The sequence below is a fragment of the Lissotriton helveticus genome, chromosome 6 (genome assembly GCF_964261635.1).
Source record: "Lissotriton helveticus chromosome 6, aLisHel1.1, whole genome shotgun sequence".
NCBI lineage: Eukaryota > Metazoa > Chordata > Amphibia > Caudata > Salamandridae > Lissotriton > Lissotriton helveticus.
This window is the reverse complement of record NC_136067.1, coordinates 819609267-819635972: the sequence shown is the minus strand read 5'-3', so window position 1 is coordinate 819635972 and position 26706 is coordinate 819609267. Positions and strand designations below refer to the sequence as shown.

General features: G+C 41.9%; 1 protein-coding gene across 1 annotated transcript in view; it reads left to right on the top strand.

Moving 5' to 3' along the window:
- LOC144762518 (uncharacterized) overlaps positions 1 to 26706 on the top strand; it is a 709614-nt gene that overhangs the window by 71400 nt on the left and 611508 nt on the right. The window contains exons 12-16 of the mRNA XM_078647742.1: positions 4625 to 4746; positions 9565 to 9793; positions 11751 to 11953; positions 17906 to 18061; positions 25868 to 25961. Of these exons, the coding sequence (XP_078503868.1) occupies positions 4625 to 4746; positions 9565 to 9793; positions 11751 to 11953; positions 17906 to 18061; positions 25868 to 25961 (804 nt within the window). The remainder of the gene's footprint in view (positions 1 to 4624; positions 4747 to 9564; positions 9794 to 11750; positions 11954 to 17905; positions 18062 to 25867; positions 25962 to 26706) is intronic.

Sequence of the window (26706 nt, the reverse complement as noted above, 5' to 3'; positions counted from 1 at the left end):
GCTTAAATTGAGCAGATACTTTCAGGTACTCAAAACTTGCATTTCTTCCAATTAAAAGGGATAGTACCAGTACCTCACAGCAAGGGTGCAATCCTTTAATGGAAGTGTATTTGCACTGCTCAGTAGTAAACAGGTACTCTGAGAAAGTAAGTCCCTGTACCTTTATGTTTCCATTTTAACCACTGTAGTGAATGATGGTTCTAAAGAAGCAGTCATAAAGTCCAGTCTCAATCCTGCTTTCACACATAGGTCTTTAATTAGCAGGAATGTCTATGTTTTCCAACTGACCAAGGTCGACCAACTTCTTCCTACTTTCCAAGATGTAGGTATACCTGTTTGTCCAGTTACTGGGTTACATCGCAAGCCAGTTTCTCCTACGTGTAGCATTACTAATCTCCAGCCGTGTAGATTTTATAGCAACTAGATACAAGCCATCACAGCAATCAGTGTTACAGAGAGGTTCCCAAGTCAAGATGGATTACAGGTATGGGGGTCATTTGATAAACCATTACCTACCTCCCCTGTTTGGCCTTGTATCTATTAGCTGTTTTTCAGACCTTTTCCTAATTATGTCACCAACATATAAAAAAATCCAGGGGAACATCTCTAAGAGGCCCTCATATCTGATGGTATACCATTCCAAACAAAGCATGGGAATGAGGATATTATTGCACATATGTGCATGCACAGTGAGGTAACTCAAAGGATTTGACTTGCCAAGTGCTTAGTCGTAAATATGGGAAGAGTTTACCCTTTTTACCAAAGAACGTCCGCTTTGTTGTTCCTTTATTTATTCCAAGTACCTGCAACTATTCCTACCCATTGTGAAGTCAATTTTAACTTTATTAAAGATACAGAGGCACATATTATGCTTTCCCTTCTGTTTTTTAAGAACAGCAGCAACTACATTTCTTGTGATCCTATAGAAAAATGTTCAGATCCAATCATAACAAGCCCTATTACATCTAAAGGCTTCCTACGGGAGCCAAAAGGAAAACCATGTATAGCTAGCAAGGCCTCTGTTTACTGTTTCCAATAACGAGGGCTAAACCCAGACAGCAATAACTACAATGCCTATGCCACCAGTGAAGAAGGGAAGGGAACTTGCGATTCCATAGTTTGCAGGCTATTCCTTTTGCATCATACCCAAGCATGAAGGCCACACTCCTAGAGCCACACATTTCATTAGATTAGTCTCCCCTAATGAGACATGCTGCCTTTCTAGAAAAAAAGTTCCAGGTGGGTTAAACACACTAAATTAAATGGGAGAATAATATTCTCGTTTGTGTTTTTCATAAAACCAAACCTTAACATCAAGACAGTTAGGAAAATCCGCATTGTGTGGGCAGACCGAAGATTTTTTTAATGCTTTTTTAAAGTATATTGGAAGTAAATAACATGAACTAAATAATGCCAGTGAAATAATAGTGTGACAGAGATGAACAATTGTCATAAACTGAATATACTGCAGCGGAAATAGCATACGCAATAATACATAACTCCTGTCGAGACAGCATGGTAGTAACTTAAGACAGTTTTACCAGAGCTGAATCTGAAGTTTCAATATAACATGTAATAAATAAAACTGAACACCGCTTGAGTTCTTGAATGTAAAAAATGCTAGCCTTCATTTGACTATAGGAAACAGAGAAGATGCCCGGACCCTCGTATCTTAGTATAGAATTTATCAGACAGCAAGTATGGATGAAATGTATTTTCAATGTGTATTGTTCTTTTTTATTGCGATATTGTTTTGATTTGGTTGTTTTTGTCAAATTTGTAAGATATTGGGTAAATGTGTAAATGTGTATCTATTTCTGCCAAAAGGTAAAATTTCTTCAAAAAATAATTCAAAAAAACAAGAGTAATAGGTATAAATAAAAGTACCATACCAGGTTTCATAAAGTTGCACTTGGTCTTTATCTGATAAATTCTATACTAAGATACGAGGGTCCGGGCATCTTCTCTGTTTCCTATAGTTTAAATGGTCCAGCCCCTCCCTCAGTCCCGTCAGGACCTAACTCCTTTGTTCTCACAGCCTTCAATTGACAGCAAAAAATGAACTAACACCCAGTTTAGGAAATAAAGCCACTTATTTGGAAAACCATAAAAAAAAACCTTCTAGCACATGAACCAAGGATAAGATGTAAAACCTTTGCATAGTATACACGGGAGAATACAGTATATCAATTATACGAGGATACGAAAGTGAAACCCCTTTTAAAAACAGGTTACAAATGATGGCAAAGAAATTGGCAAAAAAGCTGGTTAGGAGTTCAGAGGAATTCTTTAAGAATTTTTCCCAAGGGGGAAAAACAAAACAAAACCCATAAAATATACAACCAGGAATGAATGCAAACTCTTCTGTACTGAGCAGCCACTGCAACATTTTGCGTCTGTAGATACTGCCAGCCTTTGAAGAAGGGAATATCAAGATTACTAATCAGAAGGCACTTCTGACCAAAGAAAACTCTTAAAATAGGAAAGGATGTCGTTAGCGAAATAACAGAGCAAGGGTGTTAGTTGTAACAGGATAGTAATTGTTTTTTATTAATAGTATTTCTTCCATGGAATTGATGTAGAGAATGTTTAAGAACTTTTACCACCCATCTTAACTTTGGGAACAAAAATAAACTGTAATTCTAACATGACACGATCTTATCTTAACAGCAAAGTAACACAAATGAATGTAGGAGAGCAATTAGTGAATATCACTATATCTTTATGACAGGCTAATGCATCCAAACAGCACCCACTTCCCAAACAAAATGTCCATAAATAAGCAAATAATATGTCATCCTGTCTGCAAAGTAAATACGTCACAGAACACACACTGGATTCAATTACAAGGTATAAGTGATGTCACATCTGCTGTCTAACAAAATAACTATTTATTGCCCTATCACGTAAATCTAATTGGATTACAAATGAGATAGTTTTACATCTACAAAATGTCATAGCCTTGAGGGACAACCCATTCAAATAATTGCAAACCATGAAAAACCACATGAAAGCCAGTGGCTAAATGTGTCTGACCCAGAGCCAACTCTCCTCTCTCCTCTCCCTGCTTATTCTATGTGTAATTTGTTGAAGCATTGATGACATGAAACCTTCCTGTGAGTGAAGGTTTTCAGTAGCTAGACCTAGGGATTGAGTTCTCCAGGCCAGTGCAATAATCACTGGTGCTTTTAGAGGTGGAAGAGAGTTGCTTGATCACTTGAACCTGTCTAGTTGGCAAAGATAAGAAGAGTGAAAGAACCACAATATTGTTGTTTCTCTGATTCAAAACCCAAACATTCACACATAAATATAGTAAAGTCCAAGTACCTAGAAAAACATGTCGATTGATCAAGATAGTTAAACACCTCTAGTATAATCATGACTCTTCCTTCAATTTCCCAGAAATGGACTGTTGTAGAATTAATTTGGGCCAACCAAGGTGCCTGTTAGGACTCAATTTGTTGTCTCATAAGAAGTGTCCAGGACAAAAACAAGACCGATTGACCACTCTGTTTGCTACTTCTATATCAAAGCATCTTACATCGTCAACACAGTCAAGAAAGGGAAAATATTAGGTACTAATTGTTTAACTCTATTGATTGCCCCACATGAAACAAAAAAGCATGAAGGTTCTTGAAACAGAGATGGATATGCTTGCTGTTAATTAAAAGAGCCAATAAATTTTACTTACACTGAATCCACAAACTGAGAGATTCCTAAACATCAGGGTCAAGAGAAGGAAGATGTTAACTTTTGATTCGCGCTCACTCTTAGCATCTATTCCTCAGCCAGTACTGGAGTGAACCAAGTTCCAAAGTCTTCAGTACCCACTGGTGGGGTTCCAATACTAAAAAGCACTTCATCCACTAAGGCATATCACTAGCTATCTAGATCTGTGTCACAAAGCATTTTTAAGAGTAGGTGTGTCCTAATTCAGTGTTAGGTGTTACTTAGTCATGTATTTCCAGCATTAAAACATGTTTACTCAGAGAGGAAAACCTTTGTGAATCACAAAATGTGTTTTCTGCGAGTAGGCAATTTGTACTGGTAGAAATTCATGAGTAAATTTCACTAAGCATGGAGGAATACATGACTGCCCTTAGAAAATGTCTTTTTATTGGGTCAGGGTATTAAGATTTATTTCGCATATAAGAGAGGAATAATGCTCAATTACTCATAGAAACAGGTTTGTTGATTAGATCCTTGTTTGCCAAGGGTTCCAGCAAGGTGGGATTCTTATATGAAGGATTTTCATTAAATACTGTAGTTGTTCAATAGGAGATCCTGCAGAGTGCATTTTCACTTTCACACCACATGCCTAAAAATAAATTGATATGCATTTCTTGTTATGGTTATGTTTATTTACAGTGTTGTCATAGTCACCACTATTTAAAAAACAAAATAAGGAAATGAAGTCAATCTGTTATGTTTCAATTAACTTGCATTTGAGGAGAGGGAGAGCAAGGAATGTGAAGAATTGCAAATATTTGTTCTAGAAATGGCCTGCCTCCCAAAAGAGGGAAGGAACACCATTCAGTCATGGCTTGTTTACCAGTCATGCAGAATTCTTATGGTCCTACATCTCAAGGATATGTGGTGAATAAAACATGATCTGTGTCCCCAGATAGACTCTCAGCGAGAATATGTCCAGAGGATTTGGCAAGAAGAGAGGAGTGGGGGCGTCTATGAATTTGGACTTCCATTAAACATCATTTCCAAGCAACTCATCTCAATTAACAATAGCTGGTGAGTATGTTTGCCAACTAAATAGGGTTATTCGTTAACATGTTATATTAGCCAGGTTAGTATATTTATGCCATGCTGATAACTTATTTAAAAGATAAATTTGAAACAGAAAGTGGTAAATAATCTGCAGTCAATGAGGCACCTACTTGTACTGAATAGTTGTGATGTGGTGACATCTTTTTATAGTTAATCTTATCACTGACCAATCAGGAAATCGGTAGATTATCTTCTTAATTCTACCTAATTTTCAGAGTGTAGTGTTGTCCTTAATGTTATCTTAAACATTTTTAGTCATGACATGAGCATAACGGGATTTAGTTCCTGTGCCATTCTAAAGTTCTGACATTAGGGACTTCAATATGTTTGTTATCCATCCTATATCACAATACAAATAGTGTTGAAGAGTAAACAATGAATCACTACCTTCATAGATGTAGATGGCCTTTCATTACCTTCATACTGTTCTCTGTTTAGGGCTCGCAGGTTTCACTCATCCTAGATTCAGCACTTTCAAGGAAATAAAATTGGCTGATGCTTTGTATGTGTATCCATCTATCTAGAATATTTCCTGCGAGAATAACTGAGATAACCATCAGTAGGTTGATTAAGTTCTTGTTTTCCCCTTGTGTTAGAAGTAGACCCTTTTTATTTTTTTTAATATTTAGAGGCCAGTCTCATACAATTCCACACATAATGCCTTCCAAAGGGGTTTCCATTATTGCATTGACAATTTAATTAATAGGTTTAATCCATTCAACAATGAATACAATTAAAGGCTCTCTGTTATGCCGAAAAGGCATTCATAGACTTCCCTAACACTAACAATAATCCAATGTTTAGCATTTATCCTAACCCTAGACTTTCTCTATTCCCAATCCTACTTTTACTATGAACATAACCCTATTTATACTCTTTCTATGGACCCTAATGTCAATCCCTTCTCCTTTTTAATGAATGTTTCATTGCTGTTTTAAAAAAATCTACAAACGTTTCAACATATATTTTTATTAATTATTCCATGAAGAAAGCAATTCCCATCTTTCGTCAGTTTGGATTTGTGTTAATGAAATGTCTTTTTTAGGATGTACTTATTTTCACATAATGCTATGAAGAAATCTAAGCCTACATGTGCTCTGAAGTTCACCCCCCCCCCAAACAAAAAGTGGCTCAGCACTTTTACCACTAGGCTCATATACAATTTAATTTAACATGCCAAGACATCATCTTAAGCACATAGCTTTCTCAATCTTTTTATATTTTTGTGTTGGGTTGAAAGGCATGTAGACATTGGTTAAGTGTGATGTTTTGGATTTTATTTTAAACATTTTAAAGTGAATAGTAAATAATTGTTGTCTATTGTTACATTGATTTCTTATTAAATATCCTACTGTTTATGATCCTTCCAGCTAAGGAATCAATGTAAGGAGACATAACATTATTCTTTGCATACACTTTTTCTTACAAGCTCTGGAACCGATTTCCATCAAGTCTAAGAGCCTTTCATCCTTATCTTGAATTTCTAAAGGCCCTTAAAACCAAGCTGTTAATCTCCCTAGAGTAGCATTAATTTGCTATGCACTGGTCAATTCTCCATTGATTACTGGTATGAAAATAATACTTTGGCTGGCAAGGTCCATTACAACATATTGCTCCCGCCCAGGGAGGACTTTGTCAGTTCCCCTATCCCGATGTCTGAAAAGAGGCTACCCTTGGATATTACCCTACCAGAGGTTGTTATTTCCATAAGTCGGAGTAAAGGGGGAAAGGCACCGGGACCCGATGGGGTCCCGGTTGACCTGTATAAATCCAACCCGACTCTTTGGAGCCCACTCCTGTTGCAGGTGTTTAATGCTTCAGTTTTGGAGAGTACACCACCTACCTGGAGTGAATCTATTATTCTACCTATCTACAAGAAGGGAGATAGAGGAGAGGCTAAGAACTATCGCCCTATCTCCCTTCTTGACTCCTCCCTGAAGATCATGAGTAGGGTTCTCCTGATGAGGCTGGAGGAATGGGCAGAGGAAAATAAAATTCTGGCTGAATCCCAATATGGCTTCCGCAAAGGACTGGGGACAACAGAGCAGTGCATTAATCTTGACCTTCTTATTGGAAAGTACACGAGAGCGAAACAGGGCTCTTTATTTCTCTGTTTCGCTGATCTTTCGAGTGCCTTTGACCTTGTGGACCATAACTTGTTATGGTGCACATTATTGGGTATGGGTGCTCCCCCAGCAATTATTCACTTCCTGGCCAGACTTTACAATAAGTTATCAGCCCAGATCCGTTTTGGCCGGGCAGGTGAATGTACAGAGAAAATTAAGGTTAAATCAGGCATAAGGCAGGGCTGTGTGCTGGCCCCTCTGCTATTCTCCCTCTTCATTAATTCTATAGAATCGGAACTGAAGATGGTACAGGCAGACTCTCCCCAGGTTGGTGGCCGCTCTGTACCAGTCCTGCTTTATGCCGATGACACAGTATTGCTCTCGCGCACTCCAAATGGGCTTCAAAAATTAATGAATATCTTTTATAATTTTATTAATGAGCGAAAACTGAAAGTTAATAACTCCAAGACTTTTATTATGGCTTGTGGTAAACGGATGAAATCTTTAATGCCGTTCCATTTTAATAATCATAAAATTGAGGTGGTGGACAGATTCTGCTATCTCGGAGTTACTTTTAATAATAAAGGGACTTGGGCACATGAGATTTTAAATGTTAACGGTAGGATGGCTAAAAGCTCCTCCGGAGTTTTTCGATTCGCAGCCAAGCTTGGTAGTCGCCGCATACCAGACATGTTAGATATCTATAGGCATAGGTGTGTATCTATTGCACTTTATGGTTCTGGTATCTGGGGCTACTGTCAGCATAGGGAACTGCAAGTCACCGAGAATGGGTTCCTTAAAAGACTCCTTTGTTTACCCCCCTCGGCTTCCATTGAACTGTGTCATAGCGAGGTGTGCATGAATTATCTAACGGACTTGATGGGATTGAGACCTCTAATGGTATGGAGGTCAATTTGGGCTAAAGACGAGACTGACTTTACCAGGCAGATTATTCTAGATTGCCTTAAATTGGACAAAGCCCACAAGATTCCCTCCTTAAATTATGTCTCTTCTTCCTATAGTGATGTTTTTAACCTGGACATCGTTAACGACCCCCATTGTGCTGTTACTGTATCCAAAAGGGAACTCAAAAATGTCTTTATTGGGACTAAATCTGACTTACGCAGAGCGAAGTGCAGCTCCATGTCTACTCATGTATTTTATTATTCCTATATTTTGGAAGACAAGGGCATGCCTATGTACCTTAAATTTATAACCAAGCAGTCACATCAATTTGTTCTTACGAGGTTTAGACTTGGTATTGTACATAACTTAGTGGCCTTCCCAGTGATGAAACTACATAGTCAATCCCCCTGCCCCTGTGATGGCCAATCTAGGCAAAGCACTTTGCACTTTATGCTTATTTGCCCACTTTACATGCACCTTCACCGTTACTACCTTAGACCTGTGTTTTTAAAACACTCTGTGTATACTACAGCCCAAGCCCTGAAATTGTTATTTGCACTTGATTCTGCAGATATCTGTTTTTTTACCGCTACCTTCTTACTCAAAGCTGTTTCGCATAGGAAAAGTCTGGTGTTTTAATACTTTTTAAATTCTCACACTGCTGAGTTATTGTCCTCACTGTAATGTTTGTATCGTGTGTTTTTATATTGTATGCTTTTGTGATTGTTTTTAATAATCGAATAAAGCTTTGAAATTGAAAAAATTGGGTTTCCATTATTGCATTGACAATTTAATTAATAGGTTTAATCCATTCAACAATGAATACAATTAAAGGCTCTCTGTTATGCCGAAAAGGCATTCATAGACTTCCCTAACACTAACAATAATCCAATGTTTAGCATTTATCCTAACCCTAGACTTTCTCTATTCCCAGTCCTACTTTTACTATGAACATAACCCTATTTATACTCTTTCTATGGACCCTAATGTCATTCCCTTCTCCTTTTTAATGAATGTTTCATTGCTGTTTTAAAAAAATCTACAAACGTTTCAACATATATTTTTATTAATTATTCCATGAAGATAGCAATTCCCATCTTTCGTCAGTTTGGATTTGTGTTAATGAAATGTCTTTTTTAGGATGTACTTATTTTCACATAATGCTATGAAGAAATCTAAGCCTACATGTGCTCTGAAGTTCACCCCCCCCAAACAAAAAGTGGCTTAGCACTTTTACCACTAGGCTCATATACAATTTAATTTAACATGCCAAGACATCATCTTAAGCACATAGCTTTCTCAATCTTTTTATATTTTTGTGTTGGGTTGAAAGGCATGTAGACATTGGTTAAGTGTGATGTTTTGGATTTTATTTTAAACATTTTAAAGTGAATAGTAAATAATTGTTGTCTATTGCTACATTGATTTCTTATTAAATATCCTACTGTTTATGATCCTTCCAGCTAATTAATCAATGTAAGGAGACATAACATTATTCTTTGCATACACTTTTTCTTACAAGCTCTGGAACCGATTTCCATCAAGTCTAAGAGCCTTTCATCCTTATCTTGAATTTCTAAAGGCCCTTAAAACCAAGCTGTTAATCTCCCTATAGTAGCATTAATTTGCTATGCACTGGCCGATTCTCCATTGATTACTGGTATGAAAATAATACTTTGGCTGGCAAGGTCCATTACAACATATTGCATTAATTACAGCATATTACATTCAGTCCAAGTATTTTCTCATTGTTAACAATGCTAAAATTGTAAAATAACCTTATTTGGTTTCCTTTGGTTCTTGTCTGTAGCCCTGCTCTGAAGAACATTTACTTGTTGGAGTTTCACCCTTCCTTGGGTCTAGCTTGTCTCATTCCAAAATCTCTGGAACATGTCTGTCAGGAATTCCAGCACCTCTGCAGACCACAGACAGCAAGCCAGGTGACCAACCTGGAGAAGCAAGTCCTTCAACTCGCACTGGATGAATGGCTCAACATGAAGCCTCCAGGGTCTTCCTTTAACACACAAGTTCAGAGAGATGTATGTTTCTTTACTATGCAGATATTTTATCTGCTGTTTTTTAAAATGACAAAGGACCATTTTCTCTGCTAACATTAAATTTTATTTCTATTAGATTTTAACGTGATTTTAGGTAATAGTAGCAGGAAGATGCCTATGTCATCAGAGGGAATTAAAATACATATTTCTTTCTGCTTTAACCAATCAGTTTGTATGCTTGATTCAAATTTGAAGCAGGATCCTCAGGATCTAGATGATGCACTCTCAGTGTAGATGAAGGCATTGTTGCATGTCAGTACATGTGTAGTCAGCTTTCAGACCCCACGCTGGAGTGTTTAGCTCTGATTTTGATTTGTCTGAGTGTAAACCTTGTTGGCTAGAAATACTATGTGGAGTACTGCTCTTCATTGGCATGCGGGCTCATGGTTACATTTGGTGTGTCAGACAGACAATCCACTTTAATCGATTAATTAAAATCATAAAAGTACAAAGCCCAAAATACAAAAAAACACTGTCAAATTATCAGTCAATACATATGAGCGATGAGTAAAAAAAGAATAAAAAGATAAAACAGCAACGTCAACAATATAATTCATAATTGTTAAAACTGGATATGTCAAATTTTAAAAAATGTCCTTGATATATAAAAATAAGGACTTTATACATGGTCTATCATAGAAGTTTTTCTTTTCCTGAGACGAACAGCAACAACAAGAAAGCTGGCGATATTAAAAATGTCCCAGATGCTATTAAACATCTGGAGATAAAGCAACCCTGGTCTAACCTGTAAAAAGCCTTTGTCCTTCAATAGGGGGACTAAAAACTTCCTACGAATTTCATTGTAATAACGACAAATCATCATAAAGTGCAATGTGTCCTGTGGGGAATGGTTATCACACTGGCACCGGGCTGCATCCTCTGGTTTACACCTCCCCGGCAAATCACCAAGCGTAAAATGGATCAGATTGAAACAAAATCTAGTGAGGAGCCAGCATTGAAAAGGCTTAGTCACAATTCTCAGATAGGGCTCCATTAACAGAGAGGATTTTTGTCAGATAATGGGCCCTAGCCTGAGGTTTCTGTAGCTCCTGCTCCTCACGATTCAACGCCACTAGATTAAAAAACTGGGATTTAACCCACATCACATCTTCCTTTTTAATCCACTCTAGAGTACACATTTGGTGTGTCACTATGAGGAGCTCACACTAACTAAAAAACATTGATGATACCTGTTAGGGTGTGGAGTGGCAGACAGTCCTCCACTGTGCAGCAAATAATTATGTTTTACAAATATATGCAATGCAGTACATGGTTACAGCCATAGTATATAGCATCATTTATATACAAACAAAACTCTGTAGATTAATTTAAATATGCCTATAAAATGATAAGTTAACAACAACTTCTAGCATCAAATGCTACACCCAATCCAGAGGTTGGATTTGTCGAGCTGCATTGTTTTTGAGAGAGTACCCTCTCAAAGAGGATGCACTCTTCTTCAGTTAAGTAGTGTCATATTACTGAACCCAGAATATCCAAAAAGATATTGTTCCTGCAATATGAATTCTACCCAATGTGGTGAGCACCTTTGTGTGTAGTCACCTCTCAATCATTGTTCTAGTTCCTGTTTATGTGATCTAAATAGTTTATTGTGTTCTGATTTAGCAGTGAGTACTATTAAAAGAACATCCGGTTCATTAGGAGAAACACCTTTGTCATCTATCTCTCCTGTGCCTCTACTGCTGCAACCTCAGATCCATCCCATTTCAAAATATCCTTTATTCATTTACAAATACCACAGGTCTGTATTCTTCCCAGTGGATTGAAATATATATTTTAACTATTATCAGTGATATATCTATAACTTTGTTTTGGCTTTTTAGATCTTAACCTTCCAAGTGTAGGTTGCCCCAAAGCCTTTTTTTGCCAAACTCTGCCAAATTCTGGCTGAGGTCTGTTTTTTTCTTTTTCACTGTAGCTGTTTGCAGATGTCATGATGGAAGATCCACTCATGTTAAGAGATATTGGTCTTTACGTGGTGGAGTCAACCGCCGATGATGAACAGAGCCAAGGCAAAGGGAAGCAAGCCTTTATAACGCAGACCTTCTCAAAGATCCTGGAGCTTATCACTCTTCGCCACCGCCTAATGGAAAGTGCTCTGGAGACAGCTCAGCTAAGCAGGTCAGTGACTTCAACACCACTTCCAAATCTTTACTGTTGCCAGATAGCACTGGTAGCTAGAAGTGCACCTGTTCAGTCATCTATACACCTTACAACGGTATTTACAGATACTCACACCTATCTGTCCTGCATCATATTGTAAACACCCTAGTATGACATTTTGCTGGTGCACAAATAGTTAGTAGGGGTCTGCAATATGGCTGACGTTCATTTTTTATTTTTTTTCAAAACTGGTGTTCTGTTTTTTTGTCTGTTCTTTTTGAAATATGGCAAAACCAAAGGGGATGATGGACGGAGTGTTGAACATTGCAAGAACTCACCCCCAGTCAACTAATCTGGGTGTAATCCATCATCATTCTTTAGCTCACTCCGCCACCCCAGTTCAGACATGGCCATTTGCAAATCAGTCTGACCCTGTGCCTCATGGGAACAGTCCAGCTTGCACTGCCAAGCCATGTCTTCCCTGGACCGGAAACAAGCCTCCTGGGACCGGTTTCTGGCTAATCAGCCGTCATCAGTCAGGCTAGCTTGAATCCAGTGTCAAAATGAGCAAGGGACCCATGTCTGGGCATACCCTGTCAACTTAGGGCGAACAAAGCAAAACTAAAGGGGATGATGGACGGAGTTTTGAACATTGCAAGCACTCACCCCCCAGTCAACTGATCTGGGTTTAAGCCATCATCATTCTTTAGCTCACTCCTCCACCCCAGTTCAGACATGGCCATATGCAAATCAGTCTGACCCTGTGCCTCATGGAAACAGTCCAGCCCGAACTGCCAAGCCATGTCTTCCCTGGACCGGAAACAAGCATCCTGGGTCCGGTTTCTGGCTAATCAGTTGTCATCAGCCAGGCTAGCTTGAATCCAGTGGCAAAGTGAGCAAGGGACCCACGTCTGGGCATACCCTGCCAACTTAGTGCAAACAAAGCAAAACCAAAGGGGATGATGGACAGAGTGTTGAACATTGCAAGCACTCACCCCCATTCAACTGATCTGGGTTTAATCCATCATCCTTCTTTAGCTCACTCCGCCACCCCAGTTCAGATATGGCTGATTTGCATATGGCTGTGTCTGAACTGGGTGGCAAAGTGAGATAAAGAATGATGATGGATTCAACCCAGATCTGTGACTAGGGGTGAGTGTCTGAAAAGTTTCAGCGCTCCGTCTATCATCTACTTTGTGTTTGCTCTGTTTGAAATATGGTCATAGAGGGTGTTGCCATAGACCAGTATGCTGATGATGAGTGCTTGAGTGATGGTTTTCCTGGAGTCATGGGGGGAGGTGGGGGATCCACTTGAACATCTTGCAAAGTAAGAAGTTGAAGCATGCAGAGGATATGGTGCTGATCTGGCAATTCATGGTGAGTGATGGGTCAAGTATGATGCCAAGATTGCGTGCATGGTCCATTGGGTAGGGGGGGAGGGGGGGTTCTGAGGGCGGGGAGTCACCAGGTGTTGTCCCAAGCAGAGACGGTGGAGCCGAGGATGAGGACTTCTGTTTTTTCCTAGTTGAGCTTCAGGCAGCTGTTTCTCATCCAGGTCGTGATGGCTTTCATCCCTTCTCGGAAGTTGTGCCTGGGGATGTCGGGTTCCTTGGTGAGGGAGAGGATGAACTGGGTGTTATAGGCATAGGAGATGATGTTGAGCCCATGTTTTCTGACAATGGTTGCGAGGGAGGCCATGTAGACGTTGAAGAGTGTGGGGCTGAGGGAGGATCCTTGGCGTACTCCGCATATGATCTCTGTCGGTTCTGAGAGGAAAGGCGGGATTATTTTCTGTGTTCTGCCTGAGGGGAAAGGTCATATCAGGTCTAAGGTTTTTCCTTGGGTGCCAGTTTTGTGGAGCCTGGTTGCTAGTGTGAGATGGGAGACGTGTTGAAGGCTGCTTATAGATCCAGGAGGATGAGGACTGCCGTATGGCGTGGATGTCGTCAGTGGCTGCGAGGAAGGCGATCTCGGTGCTGTGGTTGCTGTGGAATCCAGACTGAGAGGTGTCTAGGATGTTGTTGGTGTCTGTGTAGTGTACTAGCTGGGTGTTGACTGACTTTTTGATGACTTTGGCAGCAAAAGGAATCAGTGAGATGGCCCTGAAGTTCTTGAGGTCTATCGGGTCTGTGGAGGGCTTCTTTAGGAGGGGGTTGACTTTGGCGCACTTCCAGTTGTCGGGAAAGATGGCTGCCTCGAGGGAGCAGTTAATAGTTTAGCCTAGCTCCGGTGCTATTGCGTGGCGGCCCTGTAGAAGATGTGCAGCCGGCAGGGGTCAGAAGGTGCTCCGGAGTGGATGATCTTCATTGTCGTTAAGGTGTCTTCTGTGGTGAGAGGGGTCCAGGTGAGAAGGGTCTGTTGAAATGGTGTCATTGAGGGTGGATGTTGAGGCGGTGCCATGGTCTTGGTCGTCAAAGTTGTTGTAGAGCGTCTTGATCTTGAGGTGAAAGAAGGAGCTAAGTTTGTTGCAGAGGTCTTAGGAGGGAGGGACGTGGGTTGTTTCGCTGTTGGGTTTGTCAAATTCCTGTATGATGGTGAAGAGTTCCTTGGAGTTGTGGACGTTAGAAAGGATTCTGTCTTGGATGAAGTTTTTCTTTGTTGATTTGATAAGTTGGTGGTGTGTTGTGATGGCTGTTTTGTAGGCTGAGCGTGCCTCCAGGATTTTGCTGTTTCACCATGTCTTCTCCAGTGGTTGGCAGGAGTGCTTGGATTCTCGGAGATCTGTGGTGAACCAGTTGCTTTTCTTGTTGTGCCATCTCTTGGTGTCTGGAAGGGGGTGAGAGTGTTGGCGCAGTTGGCGATCCATTGGTGGAGGTTGCTTGCAGCTGTGTTGGTGTCTGTCATAGTTGGGGGTGGAGTGCAGGTGAGGGCGGAGGTGAGGTGTTCTTCGGAGAATTTGATCCAGCTTCTGCATGGAAAGCAGCGTGTGTGCTTGTGTGTAGTGGGTTTTATAAAGGAGAAATAGATGCACTGGTGGTCGCTCCAGAGCAGTTCCGAGGTGTGGATGGAGAGAATATTGTTTCCTCTGGCGAAGATGGGGTCGAGTGTGTGTCCTGCTGTGTGAGTGAGGTGGAAACAAGTTGCTTCAGGCCTATATTGGTGAAGTTCTCCAGGAGGGTGGTGGTGTTGGGGTTGCTGTGGTTGTCAGATGGAAGTTCAGCTCTCAGCGGAGTATGTAGTCTGTAGAGGCAAGGGAGTGGGGTGCGTTGTGGTTGACGTTGGTGAAAGGTATGCGAGGTCCAGGAGGTCTGTAGGCGAGTGTTCTACGGAGCATCGTTCTGGGGTTGGGTTGCATCTGGAACTGGATATGTTCCATCAGGGCGAGGTGTCGTCTGAGTTGGTGATTGTCAATCGGAGGGAGCTTTGGTGGATGATGGCGAGTCCTCCTCCTGGGCGGTTATGGCAGTCTTTTCTCAGGATCTTGTATCCATCGGGATGGCGGTTGCGATATCCGGTGCAGAGCTGGCATTGGTCCAGGTCTCTGTGAGGAAGGCGACATCGGGCGTGTGACTGTTGAGGAGGTCCCAGAGTTCTACAGCCAGTCTGGTCAGAGAGCGTATGTTGAGGAAGATACAGCTCATTGGTTTGTGTGAGGTGGCATCCGGTGGGTTGGGGGTTGGTGCCAGGGTCCGGAGGTGGGAGAAGGTGCAGTGGCAGTGACAGCATGAGATTGGGCCTTGGGTGTTACTTGGCATCGAGAGCTGACAGTTGTTGTGTCTGGGTTGAGTGCGAGAAGAGTGCTGGGGTCATAGCGGTGGCAGGTTGGGAACCAGGGTCCCTGGCTCTGGTCAGGTCTTGGACGGGCACAGAAGGACCTGCGGTTGGCACGCCAGAGGCGCTCGTGCACAGCGGACGCCATTAAGAAGCGGTCAGGGGAGGGCGATCAGCTAGGAGGCGGTAGCAACACCCTGGGGGAGAGGGGCCACGGGGGCAGCAGCGGCGGGGAGCACAGGAAGAAGGAGCGGGGAGGTGAGGAGAGAGAGATGCAAGAAGGCAGCAGAAGGGCAAATAAAAAGGCAAATAGAAGAAAGAAAGAGGCAAAATAGAAGGAAAATAGGAGGAAAAGAGACAAAAGATAGAAAGGCAATGAGACAATAGACAGAACATAGCGGAATAGCAGAAGAGCATTGTTCTCTTCCACTAGACCACAAGGGATGATGAACAGGCAGGAGCCTGCAGGTGGAGGAGGGCCTCGAATGCCTACCTGTAAAGGGGTTCAAGTAGTGCTAAGGGCAGAGCCTTAAAGGTGGTGCTGCTGGGGGAAGAAGAGTAATTCTGACCAGGAGCTACAATGAGGTACTTGGTTCCCAGTAAAAGGAATGTTGCAAAGTATTACTACTTTGCAACCAGTACCAGTGGCATAGCTGGGGGGGGGGTCTTCCCCGGGCTGCACTTTTTGGTGGGCAGGGAGTGCAAGGCAGGTTTTTCCTTTCTTTTCCTTTTTCTCCCTCGTCATCATCTTTTGCGCCCGGCTCTTTTACCTGCACCAACCATCACTGGGCTGAAAACTCATGGATCACCCCGGGTGACAAAAGCTCTAGCTACGCCACTGTGAAGTACTCACATCCTTTGCAAATAATAATCTGCTTTCTCACATTCACAAATAGTGAATCGTCATTCATAAATTGCAAATGTTGTAGTGGCAGTCTTTAAAAACCTTTGAGTGTGAGACGGGCAGTACCACACATGAGGATTAAGATGGCAACTCAAGAGCCCCTTGAGCAGGCTTTCAGGAAGAGAAGGAGATAGTTCAATGATAATCAATTAAAGCACCAAAAGAAGCAGAGCACTTTGCAAGACAATCAAGCACTGCATTAGCTTCCAACCAGATCCACATATTCCTCAATCCAAAGAACATTGCAATGTCACTAACCTCTTCTTCACTGAAAAAATACAGAAGATCCAACAACACATTACCAACACCCAAGCATGCTTTATCACTTATGCCCACCTCTTTCTGTAGAATCCCACAGAGGCCAGCCTTTAAAACCATATATCTTGCAACATACTTAAACTTCAGCAAAGCCACTTCTTATGAAGATGATGTCTTACTCTTGTCCTTGATTAAAAACTCTCTCTGGGGACACTCTTTCACCGTAATTCACCATTATCTATGCCTCCCTAACTCACAGCAACTTCCCAAGAGCTCTCAAGATAGGCTAGATCCTCCCACTCCTAATGAATCCTACACTAGACCCTAACTACCTCGCCAACTATCAGAACATCATTCACCTACCATTCATCAGCAAGACCATTGAAAACTTCAAGATCACACCAGTCTGACTTCAGATCATGCCGCAGCACGGAAATCTAGCTCTGTGACATGAAACTTGACAGCTTTGAACTTCAAATTCATTGAATAAAAAGTAACTGGGATTCACCTGGACACCAACTTCACCCCCTTAGAAACACTGCCCAGAAAATAGATGGCCTACTTCCAGCTCTCCCTTCTAAAGAAACTGTTTCTTCCAGAAAGCGACTTCAAAACTGCAGTTCAGGCCCCCTTGCTCTCACATTTGAATGGTGGTAATACACTGCTTTCTGGCACCCTACACACTACAGCACATCCCATCCATTAAGTAGGTCCTAGGAGGAGGGGGGGCGTGGGAGGCGGTGGGCAGGGCTAGGTGGGAAATAGGCAGCAGGCGGGAGCGGCAATGAGAGAAAAACAAGGAGAAAACAATGAAAACGTGGGTAAAGAGCAAGGAGAAAACAGTGAATGCAAGGGAAAAGCCTGCTTGTTTAGGTAGGATTGATGTGTTTGAAAGAGATCATGAAGATCGCAGTTGTATATTATTACTTTATGATTATATAATGATGAAAAGGAATACCAGTTGAACCCTTCCTTTGTTGCTGTCTAGCTGTGCCTTTACTCCTTACAAGCGGCAATGTTATAGATATTGGTTTCTCTTGAATACATTGATTGTTCGCCCGTAAAGAAATCACTGAGCATCACATCTGTTGTTTCAGGTTGTACAGGATGTATTCTGCAGAAATGGGTTTCGAAGAGTTCCATCTATACCTGAGGCCTGTGCAGTTTGAGTTTGCCACAAACAAAGGCCAAGTGGACAACCTACCACCCACATTCATTACAGCTGTACTGGAAGACGCCAGCTCTGTGGACAGGTAAGGCAGAGGGCAACCTAGAATGAATTGTACCTGGGCTTTCATAGGCTTCTTCATTGACCGGCAGACCAAGCAAAGCCTTTCGAAGGGACCTTTGATAACTTGACAGCGTCAAAATTTAACTCAAGCTTCTCTAGAGAGTAACTTGAGAGCTACTGGTAGCTCTTTAGCTACTCGTAATTAGCTCTCCTGTCTTTAGCCCAGACTACTAACTTAGAAGCTTTGCTTGTTTTAATTAATGTATGTATGGCAAATTTGCCAGTGTCTTTTTGTGACGCAAATGTGTGTACATTCAGGACTCATATGCTGATGTTTGGAAAACCAGTGCGAATTTCCAAAATATATTTAAAGATGGTATTTAGGTGATGAATCGAGGTGCTGGATGATTTATTACTTATACTATTATCTTGGTGCCTGGGGCATTGATGCTAAGGCTAATATGTATGAGCCATGTAGAGGCATTACAAACTTTCAAAGCCATGTTTACATTACCGCTGCCAACTCTTCTCGATGCACTGGGTGATTACTCCTGCTAGTGCTGTCCATTTTGCATATGGGGGCACTAGCACAATCATGTCTGATGTGGTCACTGTTATAACAATAATAATATTACTAGTCCAAGATGATTTTAATTGAACATAAGATGCACCTGCAATAGAAAAGTAAACCTTCAAGAAGTGATGTACAAATCAAGAAAGCAAAATATAGAATGTAAACTATCTTAAGTGCTAAATAACATACTTGCCGGACAAAGGAAATTCCAGGAACAGCGTAAATTGATGAAATAGAAACTATCTTAGAACAGACGTATGCAATTATAAATAAGACAAAATTGGCATGTCTTTAATAGCCACTAAGATAATAGGGGTCAGGACTCTGCATTGGTTGTTTTCATTAATACAAAGTATGTGGCATAGGGAAATTGTTCAAAAATATCTTGGTGTTGTCCAAAATCTGTAGCTGGAAGTGCCTGTGGGAGTCAGCAGTGCTTGGAATGGTAGTCATATCCACAAATATTTGTTTTTCCACATTGTTGGTATTGTAGTCATATCTAATAATATTTGTGTTTTCTATATTTTTTGAATTGGCGATCCTGAGTGCGGAAGAGAGCAAGATGGCGTTTGGCTAGGCGGCTGGAGACGAACGCTCCGATGCCGACCTGCTGAGACTTGGAGATCAGAAAGGATCGAGGGGAGAATCTGACAAAATACACCCGGGTCCGGGTAAAGGATTAAACAGTATATAATTATATACTGCAACATTACCTGCATGTTGAACGACGGAGCGCTTGGACTGTCCTCCGCTGCAGTATCCGTGGAGCAGCAACGGCAGCGGTATCAGCGGTCAGGCAGAGCCTGCGGAGTTTGCGTGGCGGGCTGGGCGGAGTGCAGGGCGCACGGATCCCACGGCGCTCTGCAACGCAGGAGACGCAGCAGAGTCTGGAGGGTCAGATTGTCAGCACCGGCTCAAGGCAAACGGAGGTGGAGGACGTCAAGAGCCACGACGAATTCTGGCCGGTTGTTTAGGGGTGTTTTCGGGAGAGCCCCGAGAACAGCATCTGAGGGCCTCAGAACAGAGCGCACCGGCAGCAACAGCGTCGGCAGGGGTAAGATAGAGGTTGATGCTGTGGGCTGGGTCAGAGCAGCCCTGGATGAGCTTACAGACATTTTAATAGATATAGCGACATTGGCAGATTGGGCAGGCAGGGCCCTTGAAGTAATAAACCTCACAAGGGTATTTGGACAATGCCAGGCTACAAATTTATCTGGTTTAGGACCACTAAACAACCTCCAGCAAGTGTACAAGGTGGCAGAGCGAACTGAAATGGCACAAAAAAATGCCCGAGGAGGGAGAGTGAGAGCACCAGAAGGGGGGGAAAACCCGGGGAAGCAACCGCCCGGGCAGAAGGAGCAAAAGGAGGGGAACAAGGGCAAAGGTGCAGACAAGGAGACAAACGCTCCGAATATACAGAATGAGGAAGGGGCAGCAGCCTGGAACAAAACAAGAGCGAGAAAACAAGCAGCGATGAACTCTGCGCAGCTAACCAATCATTCAAAAGACATCACTGGTTATTTTGCGCCCACCAACCCTGCGGCTAGAACAGATGCTCTAGGCAGTGCATCTACATCTGATCTACCCAGCACTCCTGCAGCAGAGACACAATGGAGTAAGATTATGGATAACAATGATAATAATGGCGCGGCAGATATAGCTGAGCAAGATATGCACCTTGATGTGCCCACAGAGATAGTAAATATGGACATAAACACAGATGGCCTACCTGAGATATCAACTACCCCTGAGACTTCAGCCACCACGGCACAGCGGACTTGGCTGTTGGTGCAGAAGATAGTAGCAAGCAGCGGCCCGAGCGGGCAGGAGGACAATGTTGATCTAATAGACCATTTCTTTTCAGTAACAGATGGATCAGAAGCGTCCAAAGACACACATTCTGACTCAGAAGACAATGAAAAGACGCATACAGATTCAAGCCTGATCATAAGCTCCGAAGGTGAAAATGGGTCTATTTCAAAGGGGAAAAGCCTAGAACAAAGGAAAAAAAGACTCTCCAGACGACAGAGAAGCACGCAGTCACAGGAAAAGGCCGGCAGCAGTCATAGACGAATCAGCATGGTAAGCACCGAGACCGAGGCCGGCTTAAACTGGGACTACTCAGCTACACTGCTTACTTATGATGAAAAAGAGGGTCCCGCGGCCGAGGGGGCACATGGGGCAACAGCGCCAGTGGAGCCTACGCTTCAGCTTATTTTGAACTCAATCAAGCAGCTGCAAGATGCGACAAAAGTCGAGGGGAGAAAAAAACGCTTAGCAACCAAGCACCTACAGGGGGCAGTGAAAAAGGTGGCCAAAATCTGCACAGCTACAAACATAAGAGTGACCCACCTGGAAGATCGAACAGGCATGATGGAAGATCAACAAGCCAAAGACTCGGGCAGGCTGAAAGGATACGAAAAGCAGATGGTGGACGCCCAGTGGAAGTTGGAGGACTTGGAGAATCGCCAGTGGCGCAACAACCTCAGAATTTTGGATATTGAAGAAGGAGTAGAGGGCGGGGACATGAGAGCGTATGCACTGAAAATGTTTAAAGGCGCATTTCCGGAGTTGAGCCACTGGGATTGGGATAAGGAAATACAAAGAGTGCATAGATTTCCGATGACTATTAAAAAGAAAGGACCCCCCGCTACAGAGGGATCAAGACCCAGAGCCATCTTGGTATACTTTGGCAACTTTCTGTTGAGAGAAGAAGTGTACGCAAAAGCAAGACCGAACGCCAGGCGGAAGTTTGAGAGTCAGTCCTTTTTTTCTACTCCAGACTATTGCCATAGCACTGTTGAAAGAAGATGGAGACTCAGAGAGCTATTGGATCCATGCCATCAGATGGGCCTTTAGGCCTATCTAATGAATCCAGCTAAACTTAAAATAATCTACAAAAATTCCACTAGGGTGTTCTTTTCTGAAATCCAGGCAAAGGAATACATAGAGACGATACGCGCTAGCGGTGAAGCCAACAGTGAAACCAGAGACACTTGCTAAACTGCTTTAAGGCTTCTATCCTTTTTTTCTTTTTTTAACCCATCTGTGACCCATGGAAAGGATTAAAGATATGTTGGATATTAGATGGGTTCTAGTGAGGCATAGCACGGTTTAATGCACGTAGAAAAATAACAAAAATATCATCACATCAAGATTGTGCAAGACAAAGAGAAGCTCAGAAGCAACAAAATTCGAGAGGAGGGAAGGAAATAAAAAAACAGAGGAAGGACTGGAGGTTAAAACAAAATTGTTCAATGCGGATAGGCACACTAAATATTTGTGGATTGAATGACGCGAGTAAGCGAAGAGCGGTGAGGGAGTATTTAAAAACAATCCATGTTGATTTGTTATGCTTGCAAGAGACCCATATAGAGATTGCTCAAAAAGGATTATTGGGGCAGTTAGGTTTTCAAGTACTTGATTGCACAGCACAAGGGACTAGGACGAGAGGGGTGGCTATATTAGCACGTCATGGGTGTGTGACTGTTAAAAGGCAGAAGGCAGATTCATATGGGCGCTGGGTGCTGATGGAATGTCAGGTGCAGGGATTCAACTTTACTTTGTGCTCATTGTATGCTCCGACTGTGGATGACCCTGAAGTCATCAATGCTATGAATGTACAGCTATCCAATTGGCCACAACCCTTGGTGTTATGTGGAGACCTGAATATTAATGGCCTGAACGGTTTATGGAAGCATGATCCCCAAAAAATTTTGGGTAGAAAAAAGAGAAGCCACAAGGCCCTGATAAGGCTAATGCAAGACAACGGCCTAGTAGACATATGGGAGCAGCAGCACAATTTAGGGGGGGGTAGTACGTATTTTTTCAGCACCACATAAAGCCCTAGCAAGACTAGATTATTTTTTGGTCTCCCCTATAATATCATCAATAAGTAAAGTTAGCCGGCTGCCACGGGTCATGTCGGATCACAACCCATTGATTTTAGATCTGACAATTCCTATGCATCATAAACAGATTTCGAATTGGACATTCGAGAGAGCCCTGCTCCATGATGTAACATATGTTGAATACATGAAAGAGTGGTTAAAAGGGTTCCTTGAGATAAACAGAGGCACAACCTCACCCGCTATAGTCTGGGATACAATGAAAGCGGGCATAAGAGGAGAGACAATTAGCTTCTCTGCTAGAAAAAATAAGGCTGAGAGGGAGGAGGTGTCTGGGAGAGTTGGGACGGTGGCTCACATAGAGGAAGAACTTGGTGCTGCAATAAGGTCGAAACAAGATATTACGGTCATCTTACAGAGGTTAACATTGGCAAAAGCAGCAGTGGGGGAGATATTCGCATCAAAGGCAGCGGGGAAATATCTGGCGTGGAGAAAAGAGCAATACGAATATAGTGAGCAGATTGGTCACATACTAGCCATTAGAACAAGACAGACAGCAACAAAGGGGGACATTGCGGAGATTATGCTGCATGATGGAAGCATAGCTACAGCACCCAGGGATATATGTGTAAGGTTTAAGGAATTCTACCAAGCATTATACAGTCCGGAACAAGGGGCCGAGACAAGCGATATTGAGAGGTTCCTGGAAGGATCAAATCTGGAAAAATTGGATATAGAGGACAAGGGGGCCTTGGAAAAAATATTTAGTCGGGGGGAAATAAACAGAGCAGTCCTAGATCTTCCGGCAGGAAAAGCGGTAGGCCCGGATGCCATCCCATTAGAATTTTATAAAACTTTTTTTCTTGAAATAGAGGAGGATTTTTTTGATCTAATAACCAATATCCAAAATGGTGCACCCCCCCCAGAATCTTGGAGCGAGGCAGTTATGATCGTATTTATTAAAAAGAACAAACCTCCAACCAATCCTGGGTCATATAGACCTATTAGCTTAATGAATAGCGATGTAAAAATCTATTCGAAAATCTTGGCAAATAGATTAGGGAGTATCATAGGTAAGATTGTATCCCCCAGACAGCACGGGTTCATCCCTGGGAGGGGTACCGCAGAACACATAAGGAGGGTATTAACCCTATTTGATGGGACGGCAGCCTCACGAGACCCTATGTCATTAATATTACTAGATGCTGAAAAAGCATTTAACAGGGTCTCGTGGGAATTCCTCTGGGCAGTATTAGTGAATGTAAATATAGGAAATGTGTTCATAAAAGCTGTAAAGGCATTATATATCAACCCCAGAATAAGACTAAGGATCATGGGAGAAAAGAGCGAGGCAATAATGATCGGGCGAGGAACCAGACAGGGGTGTCCGTGCTCTCCACTCTTATTTGCTCTGTATATAGACGCATTTATTAGGAGAATAGAGCAGAACAGAAACATCCAGCCAATAGTCCTCAATGGATATGAAACAAAAATCCTGGGATATGCGGACGATTTGGTGATCACCTCTAGTGATCCTGAAATGGCACTACGGGAAATAGAAGAAGAAGCAGCCGTGTATGGAATGCTCTCAGGATATAAGTTAAACACAGGCAAAACGCAGGTTGTAATAAACCAAAAGATAGCATGGACAGACCAAAGAATAACTGAAACAGCGGTATATTTGGGCGTTACTATTTCAGCAGAGATCTCGACAGTCGTGGCAAAAAATCTAGCTCCAATAATAAGAAAGGCCAAGGTTGATTTTAATAGGCTGAATAATTTACACTTGACTACAATAGGCCGGTGCAACGTGATAAAAATGACATTCCTACCCAAAGTTTTATATCTTTTTAGGACTATCCCCCTCATCTTTGATAATAAATGGTTTAGTGAACTGGAAGGAGTCACCAATAGATTTATATGGGCTGGAGGAAAAACACGCCGCAGTCAAAAATTCTTATCGCTATCCAGAGAGCGTGGCGGGTTGACTCTTCCCGATTTCAAGACCTATTACTGGGCTACAGTCTTGCAGTATATAAGAGGAATGTTGGGGGGAGATGTAACGGATAAATGGAGAGGAAGGGATGGGACTCCAGACATATATGAACTTTTGGTCAAGGATTCAGATAAATGGCTACTTAAGTATGATGAAAAAAGCTACTACAAGAAAGTACGTTTTAAGACCCTAGGAGCAGCAACAACAGTATGGTCAACAGTCAAGAAAAAAATAAACTTGGGGAGGATAAACTATTATACACCACTATATGGGAACCCATCACTGCCAGGATTATTTCACGATACTGTAATGAAAGACTGGGATAGACAAGGAGTAAAAGGTATAGGAGATCTTACGGGGGTGGCAGGGATTATAACGTACGAGAACGCGCAACGGTTATACAACCTAAGGCACAGAGATTTTTTTAAATACTTACCAGTTAGGTCGGTCTTATCAATTAAATGTGGAGGGGGTAATATGCAAAAAATAGATTTAATTGAAGCTATAAGAAATGAGACAGGATGTAGCGTATCACAACTATATGACGAAATGTGTAAATATAAAGAGGATGATTCTGAAAAAATGTATGAGAAATGGAGATCCAAATTAGGGCTTACAGGGAACGAGGCCGAGAAATCACTAAGATTGTTAAACTCTGTGCTGAGGGCAACAAATGTACAAACACAGCAATACAAAACACTGTTTGAACTATATCATACCCCCCATAGAGTGGCACAATGGGGTGGAACCAATGGTATAACTTGTCCAAGATGCCATTCTTCCCAAGCTGATACCATCCACATGTTTGCATCTTGCCCGGCTTTAGACAAGTATAAACAAGACTTGGAGCAATTTTTCAAGAATTCGCTGGGAATGAATATAACATTACTAGACAAAATGATGGTTTTGGGGGTAACAAAACATAGTCTGGTAATACCTCATTTTGAGTTTTTGTATATAGCCATGGCATTAAGTAGATTATGTATAGCTTCACTCTGGAAAGATCCAAACCCACCAACATTACATCAATGGGTCTCTAGGGTATTGGCCATATTTACGTTGGAATGGGCTCTAGTGGAAAAAAGGGGAAGGGTGAGAAGAGAGGATGCAAAACGGATATGGGCCCCAATAATAGAGTGGAAGCTAAGAATGGGGAGTCAGTAACCTGATATATAACGATCCAAATGATCTTGACTCTGTGCATTATGTTCTTTCGTTTTTTTGTTTTTCCGCTATCTGTGACTATGCATTCTCTTGTGCAATAGACAATGAAAATGTATTCTTGATGATGATGAATAATAAAAACATTTAAAAAAAAAAAGAATTGGCGATCCTATCCACTCGTTTGTGTTTTTCATGTAGTTGGTATTGATAATCACAAACACTTATATTTGTGTTTTTTCCTTTTAGGTACATTCCTTCTACATTGTTGTTGGGCATACATGAGGTGGAGGAAAGTCAAGTCGGAAAGTTTAGTTTTCACACACGGGATGGTGTTATTCAGGTAAATGTAAATAAAATATGAAGGAAGCAAATCATGTATTACTGATGCTCCAGTAATGTCCTGCTTACAGACCAAGAGTCGCCATTCAGATAGGTTGATCACTGATATTGTGCCAGCTGACATAGCTAGGGAAGAAGGCATATTTGTTACAAAATAATAGTTAATGAATGTGAGTAAAATAAAGATGGAAAGTGTTTCTATGTCGATACTTGTTTAGCTGGCCTCTCTACGTTATTTACAGTGCTCGAATGTTACAGGGTTTTATTCAAATTTCACTATTGTAGACAATAAGTGATGGATGGAAGGTTTGAATTAATCACAGCCACTGGTAATAACTCCGGGCTGCATTCCAGTCCATCGTTATTTTGCCTGCCTTGCTGTCTCCAGCAGGAGGCAGCCATTTGCAAATCTGTATTGATCCTGCTCCAGTAGGAACAGTCCAGCCCCAACTGCCAAGCCATATCCTCTCGGAACAGGAACACAAGCAACCCAAGAATGGTTAGAACTTTGTTGGGCCTCATCAGTCAGGTGTAGCTTGAGTCCTATTGCACAGTGAGCACAGGGTCCATGACTGAGCATAATAGTTGCACATAGGGAGGCACATTTCATATCATTGTTTTTTTTTTTCACAACAAATTTTATTAGAATTTTCATGGTACAGAAGGGCCGAGGCCGCTTGCATAGATTTATGAAGGCACATCAGATCAACAGTACCAACATATCATTCGTTTTAGTTATTGAAATG